Source organism: Rattus rattus, chromosome 2 (genome assembly GCF_011064425.1).
Source record: "Rattus rattus isolate New Zealand chromosome 2, Rrattus_CSIRO_v1, whole genome shotgun sequence".
NCBI classification, from domain to species: domain Eukaryota; kingdom Metazoa; phylum Chordata; class Mammalia; order Rodentia; family Muridae; genus Rattus; species Rattus rattus.
Window position 1 is genome coordinate 163,640,711 of NC_046155.1, and position 13,541 is coordinate 163,654,251.

General features: G+C 52.5%; 1 protein-coding gene across 1 annotated transcript in view; it reads right to left on the reverse strand.

The window, feature by feature from the left end:
- Nucleotides 1-3,169: 3,169 nt before the first annotated feature.
- Pepd (peptidase D) overlaps nucleotides 3,170-13,541 on the reverse strand; it is a 132,988-nt gene continuing 122,616 nt past the window's right edge. Inside the window, exons 13-15 of the mRNA XM_032893865.1 lie at nucleotides 6,714-6,898; nucleotides 4,004-4,195; nucleotides 3,170-3,640 (exon numbers count right to left, since the gene is read on the reverse strand). Coding sequence (XP_032749756.1) covers nucleotides 3,506-3,640; nucleotides 4,004-4,195; nucleotides 6,714-6,898 — 512 coding nt within the window. The 3' untranslated portion in view covers nucleotides 3,170-3,505. The remainder of the gene's footprint in view (nucleotides 3,641-4,003; nucleotides 4,196-6,713; nucleotides 6,899-13,541) is intronic.

Below are 13,541 nucleotides of genomic sequence, written 5' to 3' on the forward strand. Positions count from 1 at the left end.
GGGAAGATTCCATTCCACAGCTAATCAGATCTGCCTCAGGAAAAATACTAACTTGTTCTATTTGTTCCTGGCCTTCAGTTTTCGAGATTACTCTATTTTTTTAAAATATAATTTTATTTCTTTCAACGAATTTAAAAATAAAAAACACCTTTGGAACAATGACTTTTTCTTTGTGGGTTTCTTTATCTTGGACATGAGCAAGAAGTTCACTTGTAGTTGGCCCCAAAGAGCCTGCAAGGTGCCTCTTGCTGCTGTCTAGGCTGGAGTGTAGACAGCAGGGTGCTTTGTGCCGGTTTGGATTTCCCTGAGTGGACGGGGAAACTTGGGATGCAGCTTAGGTTGGTTGCAGTTTGGTCTAGCTTAAAGCTGCATCCTGGTGTCGGGGGCACGATGGAAGGGGCTGCCCGTGTCCTGGCTCCTAGCCTGTGGTTTCCACTTGAGGCGTATCCTATTAGAGTATGAACACCATCTTTACTTACGTAGGGTATATGCCTGGGTCTGGAAGTGCATTGGCTGATTTCAGAAATGCTGGGAGTCTAGGAAACCAGTCTGAATTGTGTGTTTCTGGGGAGAAAGGCCATTTAGGTGCTTTTCTCTGGTCCTTTTAGTTTCTGAATTTGTTACATGGTTGTGAATTTGTGTGGCTGAGTATGGTGGTGCATGTGTGTGACCCCAGCATTACAGAGATGAAGGTTGAGTTTGAGGGCAGTTCGAGTACCATTGAGACCCTGTCTTAAAAACGGAGGGAACGAAAAAGTAATGATATCTGTGTGTGTTCTGCCCTGCTCCTTTGTGTTAGTTGTAACTGTCTGTTTTTCAGTTTGAGTTAGATGGTCTTGTAGCCAGCGCTGGCCTTCAACTTGAGATGCAGTTTATGACTTTGAACTTCTGGCCTTCCTGCCTCTACCTCTCAAGTGAAAGGATTACAGGTATGTACATCTGCTTTTATATAACACAGGGGCTCGAACCTGGGGCTTTGTGTGTGCTAGGTGAGCATGCTATCAACAGAGCTATGTCTCCTGCTCTAGTTAGTTTATTCCTAATAACTTGTATTAGAAAATTTTATACTTTGTGACAAAATCAGGTCTTAATAAAAAATATTTTAGAATGACCAGTTCTTTGAAGTGCTTGCACATGTCTGAAGAGTTTGTAACTATTTTGTGCATTTAAAAAAAAAGAAAACCCTCACCCCTAGACTGTCCTTGCCCCAGCCAGTCCCTCGTAGCCTCTCCCTTTGAAGTAGTTGTCAGGTGCTTTTCTACAGCACCAAGTTCAAGTTTTACCTCAGTGGACCTAGCAGCCAATCCTGCCTCCCTCAGAGCCCCCTCCTTTCCTGTATGCACTCGGTGCCTGTGGTTCTTCCCAGGTCAGTGTGTTCCATGCTCTCTAGACCCTCTTGCTCCCAGTGCTCCCTAGTGCTCTCCTCCCTTCTCCCTGCTCCCTTTGGCAGTCTTTCTTTTTTTTTTTTTTTTTAACTTGAGTATTTCTTATGTACATTTCGAGTGTTATTCCCTTTCCGGTTTCCAGGCAAACATCCCCTTCCTCCCCCTTCCTTATGGGTGTTCCCTCCCCACCCTCCCCCATTGCCGCCCTCCCCGACAGTCTGGTTCACTGGGGTTCAGTCTTAGCAGGACCCAGGGCTTCCCTTCCACTGGTGCTCTTACTAGGATATTCATTGCTACCTATGAGGTCAGAGTCCAGGGTCATTTGGCAGTCTTTCTGCATGGAGTGCAACATCTTGCTTTTCACTTCAGACCTTTCTTGGTTTAGTCTTGGTCTAAACAAGTCTAGTACAAGGCCATTCCTGTCAGATTGTGCTCATATCTCATGAAGTAGATACTCAATTAATACTGGCCTTTCTAGGGTGTGGGGGAGGCTTTAGCACTGTAGAACTTTCTGGGAAAGTCTCTAATCCATCTTTGAAGCTATACAAACTTCTGTGGAGGTTGGAGGAAATGGATACAGCTTCAGGAACATGGGCTAGAGTGAGCCTGTGTTTACTCAGACTGCTGTGTCTCTGGTGGGTAGCTGAGGGGATGGGCCCATCTGTACCAGCAAGAACCCTAAAATGGGTGTTGTAAACCTAAGAAGTAAATGAGATAAATGGTGTTTTGGGACTTTTTGTTTTGGCATTTGTTTTTTGGTGGCTTTTATTTTCATGTGGCCACATCATAAGCACTTTTTGTCATTGTCATAGCATAGGAAGAAGCCAATTTGTAGTAAATAAACCCTTCAGTGGTTGCTTGAAGTCTCTAGCTTGGACCAGGTTTTTTTCTCTTATTACGGTCGGTTCTCCCTCCCTTCCTCCCCCCCCGTCCGTCCGTCCGTCCGTCCGTCCGTCCGTCCTTCCTTCCTTCCTTCCTTCCTTCCTTCCTAACAGTATCTCTTTGTAGCCCTAGCTGGCCTGGAACTTGCTTGGGCCTGCCTCTGAGATAGGGTCTCATGTCCCAGGCTGGTAAATTCTCTGTATAGCCAAGGATGATGGTGGATTCCTGCTCCTCCTCCCCAAGCCTCCCACGTCCTGGGATAACAGGCATGTCTGTGCTAGGAAGGAACCTATTGAGCCACATGCTGGTGGAACCTTTCTCACTTGCTCTTCATTTCCCAGTAAAGAAACCTGGAACTTTATCAGATGTTTATAAGCCAGCTCTGGGGCTAGGAAGTATCTAGGAGCATCCACGCTGTTAAGCAGAGAGGAGGACAGGTGGCTCACATGGGCATAGCTAATGGAATTGGGGCAATAGACTTCTGGGCTGTATAGGATGGGGGACTGACAGATTGTGAAGTAGGTCCTTTGCCATGCTGTTGCTTTAGGCTGTGCTGCTGACACGTGCTAGCTATCTGCTAGTATAAAAATAAGAGGAAGGTCCCAGAACCTCTTACCGAATGCTCCAGTGGTTCTGGGTCCTGTCTGTATGGGAATCCTGACAGCAGGTAACAGTACTGCACTAACTTTGGGGAATTCCTGGAGCTCAGTGAGAGCTTGTGGTAGAGGACTCCCCTGGCTCTCCCAGGCCAGTCTAAGGAAGAAACAGAAGGCACAGGGCCTGTGCTAACATGCTGTTCCTGGGCACAGACTCAAGGCTGACACTTGGTGAGCCGCCATCTTGGGCCACAGCGCTATGCTCTCTTCTATGAGGGAGTAAAGAGGAGGCTGGGTACAAAGGGCCATTTTTAGAAAAGCTTTTATTGCAAATTCCATTTTGCATATTGATTTTTTTTTTTTTTGGGGAAGAAGACAAGTGCATTTTCCTTGAGCAAAAGAATTGAGTTATGATTTAGGGACAGGATCTTCATTCAGCACTCTTAAGCAAAGTCAAGGTTAGGGATGTGATCTTGCAGGTGAATAAATGAATAAAATAAATGCTTGCTTCTCCCAGAAACCGCAGCAGCGGTGGTTTTGTTAGGATCAAACTTGAGCTTCAGGATCTTGCTGTTGGGGTGCCATGGGCAGGCTAACATTACAGGAAGCTTACAAGGTCAGGGCCCAGTGTCCCAGCTGACTCTATTTTGGGCCAGACGGTGCAAGGGCCTTGTCACAGCCTGCCATGCATGCTTCAATTTCTTCCACAGTCCGGGGTACACATGTCAGCAGCTCCATGCCACTGTCGGTCACGACAACGTCTTCCTCAATACGGACCTGGGCCAGACAGACAGGATGCCATTATCAGCACTGGCTTAATTTGCCACATTAGTGAGGCCAACCTGCTCCAGCCTGACCATGCCACCTGGAGAAGCTTTCCGAGGGATAGGACTAGTCTTTTGTGACAACACAGACTGGTCTCGGGGCCTCTGGGGAAGACAAGGACTGTTGCTTGTAGTACAAGCTTAGAGTCTCTGCCTATTGACAGGCAAGCACCTGTTTGGTGACAGCCCACATACAGGGGCTGGCCAGGCCTTAAGCACACAGTGCTGTCCTTTCACCTTTTCCTGTGGCAAAGGTGACAAGCTGTGCGGTGCTGGACATTCTGGAAATAAGAACGTGGGGCTCCCAGGTACTCACCCCACCAAAGTTGCGAAAGCGCTGCAGGACCTCTTGGTTAAAGAAGCAGGCTTGGGCCGGGTCTGCCAGGGCCTGGTCCAGGAGGTGGTCAATGAAGTAGATGCCTGGCTCCACAGTCAGCACCATGCCTGGCTCCAGGTGCCTTGCCGTACGCAGGCTTCGCAAGCCAGGTTCATCGATGCGCTCTACACCCTGTGGAGAGGAGAAAGGTGGGGGAACTTAACTGATAGTCCCAGGGGTGGCTACCAGGGTCACTGCCTTATTGAGAGGCAGCCGGACAGGATTGGCTCCAGCCCAGTCCAATGCTGTTAGTGTGGGCCACCCAAACCCTCTGCCTTCTGCAGACACCTGTATTCGGCATTTTGACCCTGGCTACCCTCAGATCAGCCTAAGGACATTGATAATGCACACATGCAGGGCAGGCTGCCCAGGGAGGCCACCGACCGGCTGGGTGTCGGCTGCTCCAGCCCTTCTGCAGGTAGGAAGCCAAACCACAGAAGCCGGGAAAGCTCTTAGGAGGCTGCAGGACCTGCAGGAACTTCCTTCTCTTCAAGGCAACTCAAGTGGAAATGGCTGGTCCTGGCGAAGTCAATCTTTTCCATAGAGAAAGGGACAGGTGCTGACATCAGGACTGGCCTGTTACCACCAGTACTGGCCTGTAAGTACCTGCTTGTGTTTAGCCTACACCTGGGCAACAGCTCTATGGCCATTGAAGGAACAGTGGTCATTGCTTTCTGCTAGGCTCTGCTTCTCCCCCAGCTGCTGGAGACGGAGCTGTCATTTATGACTGTTTGGGGGCCAACAACATCAGACTTCAATTAGTGGGTTCATGTAAGGTGACCAGCAACAGGCTGGCTCAGCCTCCAAGGCTGTGCATAGTAAGGAAGGCTGGCTGGGATTTCATGAGGGCAGGGATGGCCACTATGGCCCGGTGTGGAAGTAGTGATAGGACACAAAGCACCATGCTTCTTGTGGGTCATGCTCTGGAAAGAACCCTGGCTGGTGCCTTGTAACACTTCTGGGCCAGCAAGCTTGAAGGCTCTGGGGGAGGTGGATGCTCTTCAGAAGGCCCCAGGCTTGTGCTCAGGTGAGAGAGGTGCTCCTATCAAAGGCAGGAGCCTGCTTCCTGTCTGCTGTACTAGGCTTTTGCTCTAGACTTTTCCAGTTGCCCCTGAGAGCCTGTACCTTCTTAGGCATCTCATTCCTGTCCCTTTCCTTCATGCTACACCTTAAGTGTTTGTTCCTCTTGTAAGCCACGGCTGTGCAAGCCTGCAAGGCCTGACCCAGGTCATGGTCAGGCTTGGGTTTTTAGTTTGGTTTGTTTTGGTGCTGGAACTAGGGTTTTGAGCATGCTACTTAAGTGCTTTGCCACTGACCTTAAACCCAGTGGGCTCATTCCACCCTGTTCCATGGGTGTGTAGGGCACAGCTTCCTGCCACCCAGGAAAGTTTAGGACCATTATTCCAGTTGGGATGGGGATGATGTAAAGAGTTTGCAGTGAGGACTAAAGGGTCTGCTAGGTTGGGGGTTACAGACAGCAGAAGACGATGGTGAGACAGTTCAAGTGACTACATGCCCAGGACGGGGACAGTGTGGGTTCTCTCCTCTTGGTCAGGGATACCAGCTATGCTAGGGGTGGCCAGGCCTGCTTCTCTGCCTGGGCAGAGAGCTCATTGCGGCCTCAACTTGTACTGGACTCTGAGAAGAGACCCAGATGTGTCTGTCTGTAGGCCTGAAATAAAACAAATGACTTTTATAGGAAAAGCCATATTTTTTCCACAGTGTTTATCTGTCAGAAGAATAGACCGAGCACAAAGGCTGCTTACTGGAAAAGATGAAAACAGTTTGCTGCCAATTTTCTTTGGTGGAAAAAAAGGACTTTGGCGACTAATGAATAAGGAACCTCAACTAACAATGTCTGGAAGGGCCTGCTCTTGGCTCCCTGCACACAATAGGATGGACAGAAATTAGGAAATTAAAACTGATTTTGTTTCTCCAAATTTAACTGTTTACACTTGAGAAAAAATAATTGAATAATAATGCTTCTCTTGAGCAATCTCCCCCTCCCCCCAAGTCATTCTCAGTGCTTTCAAAATACCCCACAGCCAAGAGGCTGGGTCTAGTCTTGGCTAACTGGCTGGTGGGCCCCAGGGCGTGCACCAGTTGCACAATCAGCCCCCTACACGGTAGGCACTGGGCCAGCCTGGGCAGCAGGGACAGGCCCTGAGGGGCTAAAGCCACCTGCCCAGTAGGGCTTCTCAGGAGCCCTCAGGCACCCACTGGGTGGTCCTTTGAGAGCTGATGGTAAGAGAGGGAGAGGAAGCCCTGTCGAAAGATGCCCTTTAAACCTTCTCCTTCCAGTGGCCTGGAAGGGAGTAGGAAAGGGGTCTGCTACTGAGCTTCTGCAGACTGAGGTAAGTTTAAGGGAAGGACATACACGGTTTGGTTTAACTGGGGAACCCGTGCACAGATCCTACCACAAAACATGTCTTGGGACCTTGTAGGGAGAGGCACCCGCCTCCAAGCCTGAGGCCTGTGCAGCTACTGGGGAAGTTCACTCACTGATCCACCCTGTGGTGTCTAGAACCCCAATTGTGTGTATAGGGAAATTATATCCCCAGCAACCTCCCCCCTCCCAAATCCCCCAAACAAATCCTCTTTACTCCAGTGAGGGCCAGCCAGGCTTAGTGAGGCCACCGTGCACACCTACCTCAGGGTAGCCTCCCACGTCGTGCACATCTAGGCCCAGAAAGTGGCCGAGTCCGTGTGGCATGAATACTGCTCCCAGGTGGACCTGGAGCATTGCATCCACGCTGCCACTCAGGAGGCCAATGCGTGTCAGTTCCTCCAGGTGGATGCGGTCTGCCAGCCGGTGCATATCAGGCCACCAGACACCTGCGGTTTAAGGAGGCCGTGGTAAGCCAGGGCTCCAGAGACAAAGGGGTGAGTGCCGTAGCCCAGGCTGCCTTTGAAGCTCAGGGTCCTGAGACTGCATCATCACACTGTGGGGACCAAGTTTCTTCCTCTCAAAGCCAGGGGGTCTGGTTCTGTCCACTCAAAAGCAGATATGAGTGGCTCAGGCTCAAAGGAAGCTTCAGAGACTCATCTGAGGCTTTGCTGTTGGAGGTGGGGCAGGAGAGGGCTGGGGCCCGGGAGAAGGCATCCTGCACACTCGGGAATGGCTGACTCAGTCGGGAAGCTGCTGTGGGCAAAGGTTTCTGGGTGAAGGTACAGCTGGCATGGCCTCACCCTCTGGTGGGCCTGGATGTCTAAGCCCAGGCTACTAATCAAATTCATCCCTACCCCATGTTTCTGGGGCAAAGGTCACTGTGGAGTCTCCTGTGCCGGCCAGCCGTATGCCAACTTAGCACAGGCTGCAGTTAATCAATAAAATGTCTCCATAAGATCTGGCTGTAGGCATGCCTATAGGACATTTTCTTAGTGATTGATGGGGGAGGGCCCAGACCACTGTGGGTGGGGTCCAGACCACCTCTGGGCCGATGGTCCTGGGTTCCATAAGAAAGCAGGCTGTAAGAAACAAACCAGTAGGGGTTGAGGATTTAGCTCAGTGGTACAGCGCTTGCCTAGCAAGCGCAAGGCCCTGGGTTCAGTCCTCAGCTCCGGGGGAAAAAAAAAAAGAAAGAAACAAGCTCCTCCATGGGCTCTGCATCAGTTCCTGCCTCTGGGTTCCTGCCTTGGCTTCTCTCAACAAACTTCTCTATAAACCAAATAAACCCTTTCTCCCCAAGTTGGCCATAGTGCTTCATCACAGCCAGAGAAACCCTAACTAAGACACCTTCCAGGCACAATAGCTTCAGGGGCCAGATGGGCTCTGTGGGTCTAAGGCTTAAGAACAGAAATCACGGCTTGCACTAATAGGGAGGTCCCTGTAGGGCTTCAGGCAGTATCGGGCTGCCCTGCCTGCCTACTATTGAGATCGCCTACTCTGCTCTAGGGAGACCAGACAAAGACCCTAGGCTAGGGAAGTCTTAAACTCAAAGGCTTGAGCTCAGGTCACAGCAGTACACTGTCCAGAGGACCAGAGATGGTCCCCAGCAAGGCTGACAGTATGGGGTCTTGAGCAGGTGGTGTGGCTGCAGGGCTCCTTCACAGTGCTGTGTGACGCATGGCCCAAGTTGTATGTGTTGAGAGGTGGGAGTTCCTTGTCTCGGCTGGACTAGCCTTCCTAGGTCTAGAATGTGCTACCAGGCAGCCCTGGGCTGTTTCTCACATCTGGGGCCTCCTGGACATACATAGCTTCTTGGCTGACCCAGTCTGCACCCTTGTGGATGAGGCCTTTCTCCAGTGGCTGGAACTCAGGAGTGGAGGTTAGGTAACTGGAACCCAGCTGCTGTTTGTGCTGTGACCTAGGATGCTTTCCTGATTCCTTGACTCACAGGTGCTGCCTCTGTCCAAGAGCCACAAAACTGGCCCCAGAGAGCTGGCTCCAGTCTCGTTTCCAGGGCACTTGCCACTACCTCTGGCTGCTGCTCTTTCCTAGGACCCAAGTGGCCAGGCCTGGATAGTTCTGCCCTCCCCACTGGCCCCACTCCTGGAGGATTCTTCAGAGACCGGGTTGACGTTTGCTCTAGAAGCACATGTTACAGGGGGCCTTGGCCTTGGTTAAGCTATCCTTGTGGGGTGGTGATGTCCCAGCATCCAAGTTGCCTCTCTGAAGGCAGCCCTCATCCCCAGTGCTGCTGTACACTCCCTGGTAACATCTGCTAAGCTGCTTCTCAGGTGTTCTCACCAGAATGGTGGTGTCCCCTGTGATGCTCCAGGACTTGGCTTGGCAGAGCATGTGCTCCTCAGGTCCATATGCTCTGAGTTCAGGTCCTACAAGTATCTAAAGAGCTGTGCTCACTCAGCCCCAAGGCAGCCCCGCACAGGGATCCTAGAGAACGGTTTCCCCGAGTGGGAAGAACGGAAGGAGAGCCCCAGGAAATAGTCTGCCTCGGAGCCTGGCTTATGCCTGGCTGAGCCTCAACTGAGAAGGGGCATCAGGTAGACCCCCATGCTTCATGGTGGCTCCTAAGGGGGAGTCGGTGTTGGCACTTGGCAGACAGGGCCTGGGCCCCTGGGTTCCATCTTCCTTGCTTGCACATCCTCAGATGCAGAGCACAACTCTCTTGGCTGTAAGTGGGGGCTTTCTTTGTGCCTGTGTGGTTAGGTTGTGACAGTGATTAAACCTCCAGCAACTTGGCCTCAGCGTTTGACATGGGTGGTAGTTATGACACCCATGGCTGGGCGGGGCCCCTGAAGTATGTGAAGGTTGCCTTCTTTGGGCAAGACCGTGGCTGGGCACAAACCACTCCTGCTCTCCCTCCACCTTTACAGCCTTTAGGCACCTTGAAGGCCCAGGTCCTGAGCTGGGGGGGCATCCCTGGGTTCCAACAGGCCCATTCTAGACATTATAGTACCCTTTATGGATTGGGGGTGCTACCTTGCTCTCCTACCTCATCCCATTAGTGCTACTAAATCTCACCCTGGCTTTCTAGAAACAGCAGTACTGTTTACATCCCTGGGTACAGCTCAGAGGCATGGGGAGACTGGTGGGCCAACAGACAAACTTGTATCCCTCCTGTGGTCTCACCTATCTTCCCACCTGGAGGCCCCATGGTTGAGATGCCTCTTCAAGCTCCTATTCCTCATCTTGAGCCTCTAGTTGAGGCTTTCTCCAGGAAGTCCTCCCTGATTGTCCCTTCCTGGCCTACCAAAGCCAATCTTTGACAGCCCAGCAGCAAAGCCTGGTCCTGAGAGGGTGGGGTTGGTTCGAGCCTTGCTCTGTGTCTGACACTATGTGTGGAGAGTAAGCAAAGCACTAGCCTTGCCCAATGGCTTTTCACCGACCAGAAATACATAAGTGACCTGCACTCCCTCCTGAGATCAGAGTGCAGGGTGGGAAGCCTATCCTGGAGGTTAGCACCACACCACCTAATAATGACAAGAGCCCAGAGGTGATGGGTCCTGTGCCCAGGCTCCAGGATGGTTTCTGCTGGCCCCCTGCCCCACCTGGCTTCCTTACTAGCACTCCAGTGGGCCTGGCGCCTGCTGCTGCTGGAGCCAGGGAAGCCTCTAAGAGCTTCAGCAGCATCCATCACAGCCACAGGCTTCCTGCCCAGAGTGTGACAGCCCTGGGGGGCTCCCAAGCCAAGCTAGGAAGGCAGCAGATCTCCCTCGCCTGCCCCCAGGCGAGTTGGTCAGACAAAGAGTTCACTTCATATGTGGACAATGGCCCTCACGGGATGGTTGATGTGAGAGCCAGGCCTGTGGGGTGTGGGAGCAAAGGCATACAGCCCAGGTCTCAGGGCAGCCCCAGGAGCTGCAGTGAGCTAGCTGCATGTCAAGCCAAGCTGGCGTCAGGCCCAGGGCCTCTAGCCCAGCCCACCCTGCAGGGTCTGCTTCAGGACCTTGGGGACTCATTTACCCCTTAGAGGGGCAGGAAGCAGCATGTGTCCAGGCTGCAGGCGCCTCGATGCTGCTGCTGAGGCGGAGGCGGGGCTCTCGTACGCACACTTCCTGAAGCTCTTGCCTGTGCAGTCTGAGAGCACATGCAAGTGCTGGGAGATAGGCAGAGAGCAGGGGGCTTGCTCTCCATCCTGCAACCAGTGTGTGAGCGGTGGACAGTGGGCCCCAGGAGGCTCTTCCAGGTCTGGCTCCTGCAAAGGGCACCCCAGGGTAACACGAGGTCCCTGTACCACTAATGGCACAATCTCCATATTCCTCGCCATCTCTAAGGACAAGGAACAATAGGAAATCTAGCCACTTTGTCTTGCCCTACCTGTCCAGGTAGGAGGGAGTCTGTCTCTCTTCCCATACAACGGTCAACACTTCTGACATGTGGAGTCAGCTGTTGTGGACACTGCCCTGTTTTCTTCTCTACCCTACCTGCTCATCACCTACAATCCTTACACACACACACACACACACACACACACACACACACACACACACACACACACACACATTTAGGACCACAGCAGCTCTCACCAACAGCAGCTCAAGCGGGACTGCACAGGATAAGGAGAAAGGCCGGCTCCTGGGAAGTGCCTGCACCAGTGCCTGATAGGAGGACTGAAACTTCAGGAGCCAGCTGGGTATGGTGGTCCACACCGCTAATCTCAAGGTGGGCAGTCTGCACTGCAGCAGTATGGGCTGCTGGCCCTGAAGACACCAGTCACCAGTGTTCTCCCAGGTGCTGGAATGGCCTGCCCACCCTGCCCACACTCCTGCAGACTCTCCGGTGACCTCCTGGTGAAGCTCACACTACCCTTGCTCTGAGTGACAGAGCCTGCTCCCTGCTCCTCCTCCTGGCTCGGGACAAGGAGCCAAGGCCTGCATTCTTCAATCCCCCGGGGCTGCAGCTGCTGGTCCAAGTGTGTTCTGATCATTCTCGTTCCTGCCTTTCCCCTGGGCGTCGTTGTGTGATTTCCTGCCTGTCTTTATTTATTCTTCTTTGGAAGGTCTCAGGAAGCAGCCGGGCAGTCTCAGCAGGGCGTTTGTCTTGGCTCAGGAGCTGAACCCACAAACCAGGGGCAATTCCACTGAGATGGGCAGGGGGCTGACTTAGCCACTGCCAATTCACTATTATGGTGAGGTGGTCTGTCCCCATCTGCTGAGCAGCTCTCTGTAAACACAGGACATTGAGCCCTGCAGGCCAGGGCTACACTGTGTGACCAGACAAGTCCAGCTTTGCCCTTGCAGACCCTCCGAGTGTCATATCTATGGAACAGCTGGGGGCTCTGTTCTACCTTCCCACAGGGAAGCCTCAAGCCCCCCCAGTGTGAGCTGTCCTAGGCCAGCTCTGTGCCTACAATAGCCCAGCATCGACAAGAGTGGGTCTGTAGGGCAGCTCCCCCTCATGTGGTCCCCACAGGAGCTGAGTCTGGATGATCTAGCCTAGTGACTGCCCCAAGTCGTCTATAAGGAAAGGTGGCCAGGTGGGTGTGGGTATCCAGCCAAAGGCTTCCCTGAGTGCAAGTGGGGCTTGGCTTTGTAAGCCTGGCCACTTTGTGGACAACTGGGGTAGGCTGAGCTGGTAGTGACAGCCAGTGCCAGCAGGCTTTGCTGTGGCGAAGACTCAGTAGCTTAGAGGGACGGAACCTTGGTGCTCCTGGGTGAGCAGATGGAGACACACTGCTGTGCTCACAAGTGGGACTCCTCTCTTCAATTTGCCCCTGCTTTGTCCATGCTCCTGAGGTCTAGCCTCTCCTCCAGCCACCACTGTGGCATATGGAAGACAATTCTGTGCCCTTCCTTCCTGTGTGGAGGTAGGGTCTGAAGGACCTGCTCCATGCTCCCATGATGACCACTGCTTCATCATGACGTGAGGCTGGCTGGGCTCAGGTTTGCCTTGGGGCTGTTAAGCAGCAGCAGGCTCTGCTCTGACTAGCGGGAGCAGCCTTTCCTGGCCCAACACCCACACTTCACTGCTGCCTGCAGGGGTTTGAAGATGCCACCTGACACGACAGGGCCACTGCCAGCTCAGGCCCTGTCACGACATAGCTGTCTGCAGAGTGGCTTGAGCTTAGTGTCAGACACTGGCTGGCAGAGGCCCCAGTGCTCATCCTAGGGGCTCTACCCAGTGGAGAGCCCTCAGTGGGGATACTGCCCAGTCCTTGGTAGAGTGGCCATAGTTACACATCACGGCAGACAACCTTCTACCCCACTTCTCAGCCAAAACTATATCCTCTGAAATACCGATCACTTAAATAATGAGCAGAACGAGCAAAAATGCTTGCCTGTGGTGTAAAGACAGAAGACTGTGCCCCTTAGGTAACCGTCCCCTGACTTCAGTTTTAAAAGGGACATAGGAAAGAAAGTCTCCAGCTCCAAGTCCCTCCAGGGCTCCTTACCACAAATAAGAACCCACGTTCTCGGACTGTTCTGAGTCAAGGGGCTGCGAGGGCCACACTTCTGTGCCCCAGCACTGCTCTATCTAATCCGGAGAGACATGGTTGCCTTTTGAGCTGCCACACCCTGCAACAGCCCAAGTGAGCCAGTCAGTCCTGATGCCCTCATAAGGCTCTGCTCTCAGATCTTCCTTGTCTTCCTTTTAGGGCATATTGACCTTCTGTCCTGGACTCGTCCATCTGTCGAGCTCTGGTTCTGCATGCTGAGTGAGGGTGCAGGGCTGTAGGGTTGACTCCTGGCTCCGGTGTCCTCCTGCCACCACAGATGCCTGCAGCTCCTGGCCTCTGATGGGAGCCCTGAATGCTAGTCCACACTGAAGGGCTGTTCTCAAAATGGCTGCTCTGAAAATGGCTGATATTGAGGCCCCTCCACTACTGAACAGGGCCCCGAGATCACAATGTAAATCATCCCAACAATGGGAAATGAGGCCACAGGGGACTATTTAGCCAAATGCTGAACCACCAAGTTCTGGTGCAAGCTGTGGATGTCACACCACATCCTGGGGCTTTTACAGTCCTGGGGAGCAAGATCATTTTTGCTTTTCTTTCTTTCCTTTTTTTTTTTTTTTTTTTTTTTTAAATCAGGGCACCATGGGTTGTGCAAGTCTGGCCACTAAGTCCTTAGA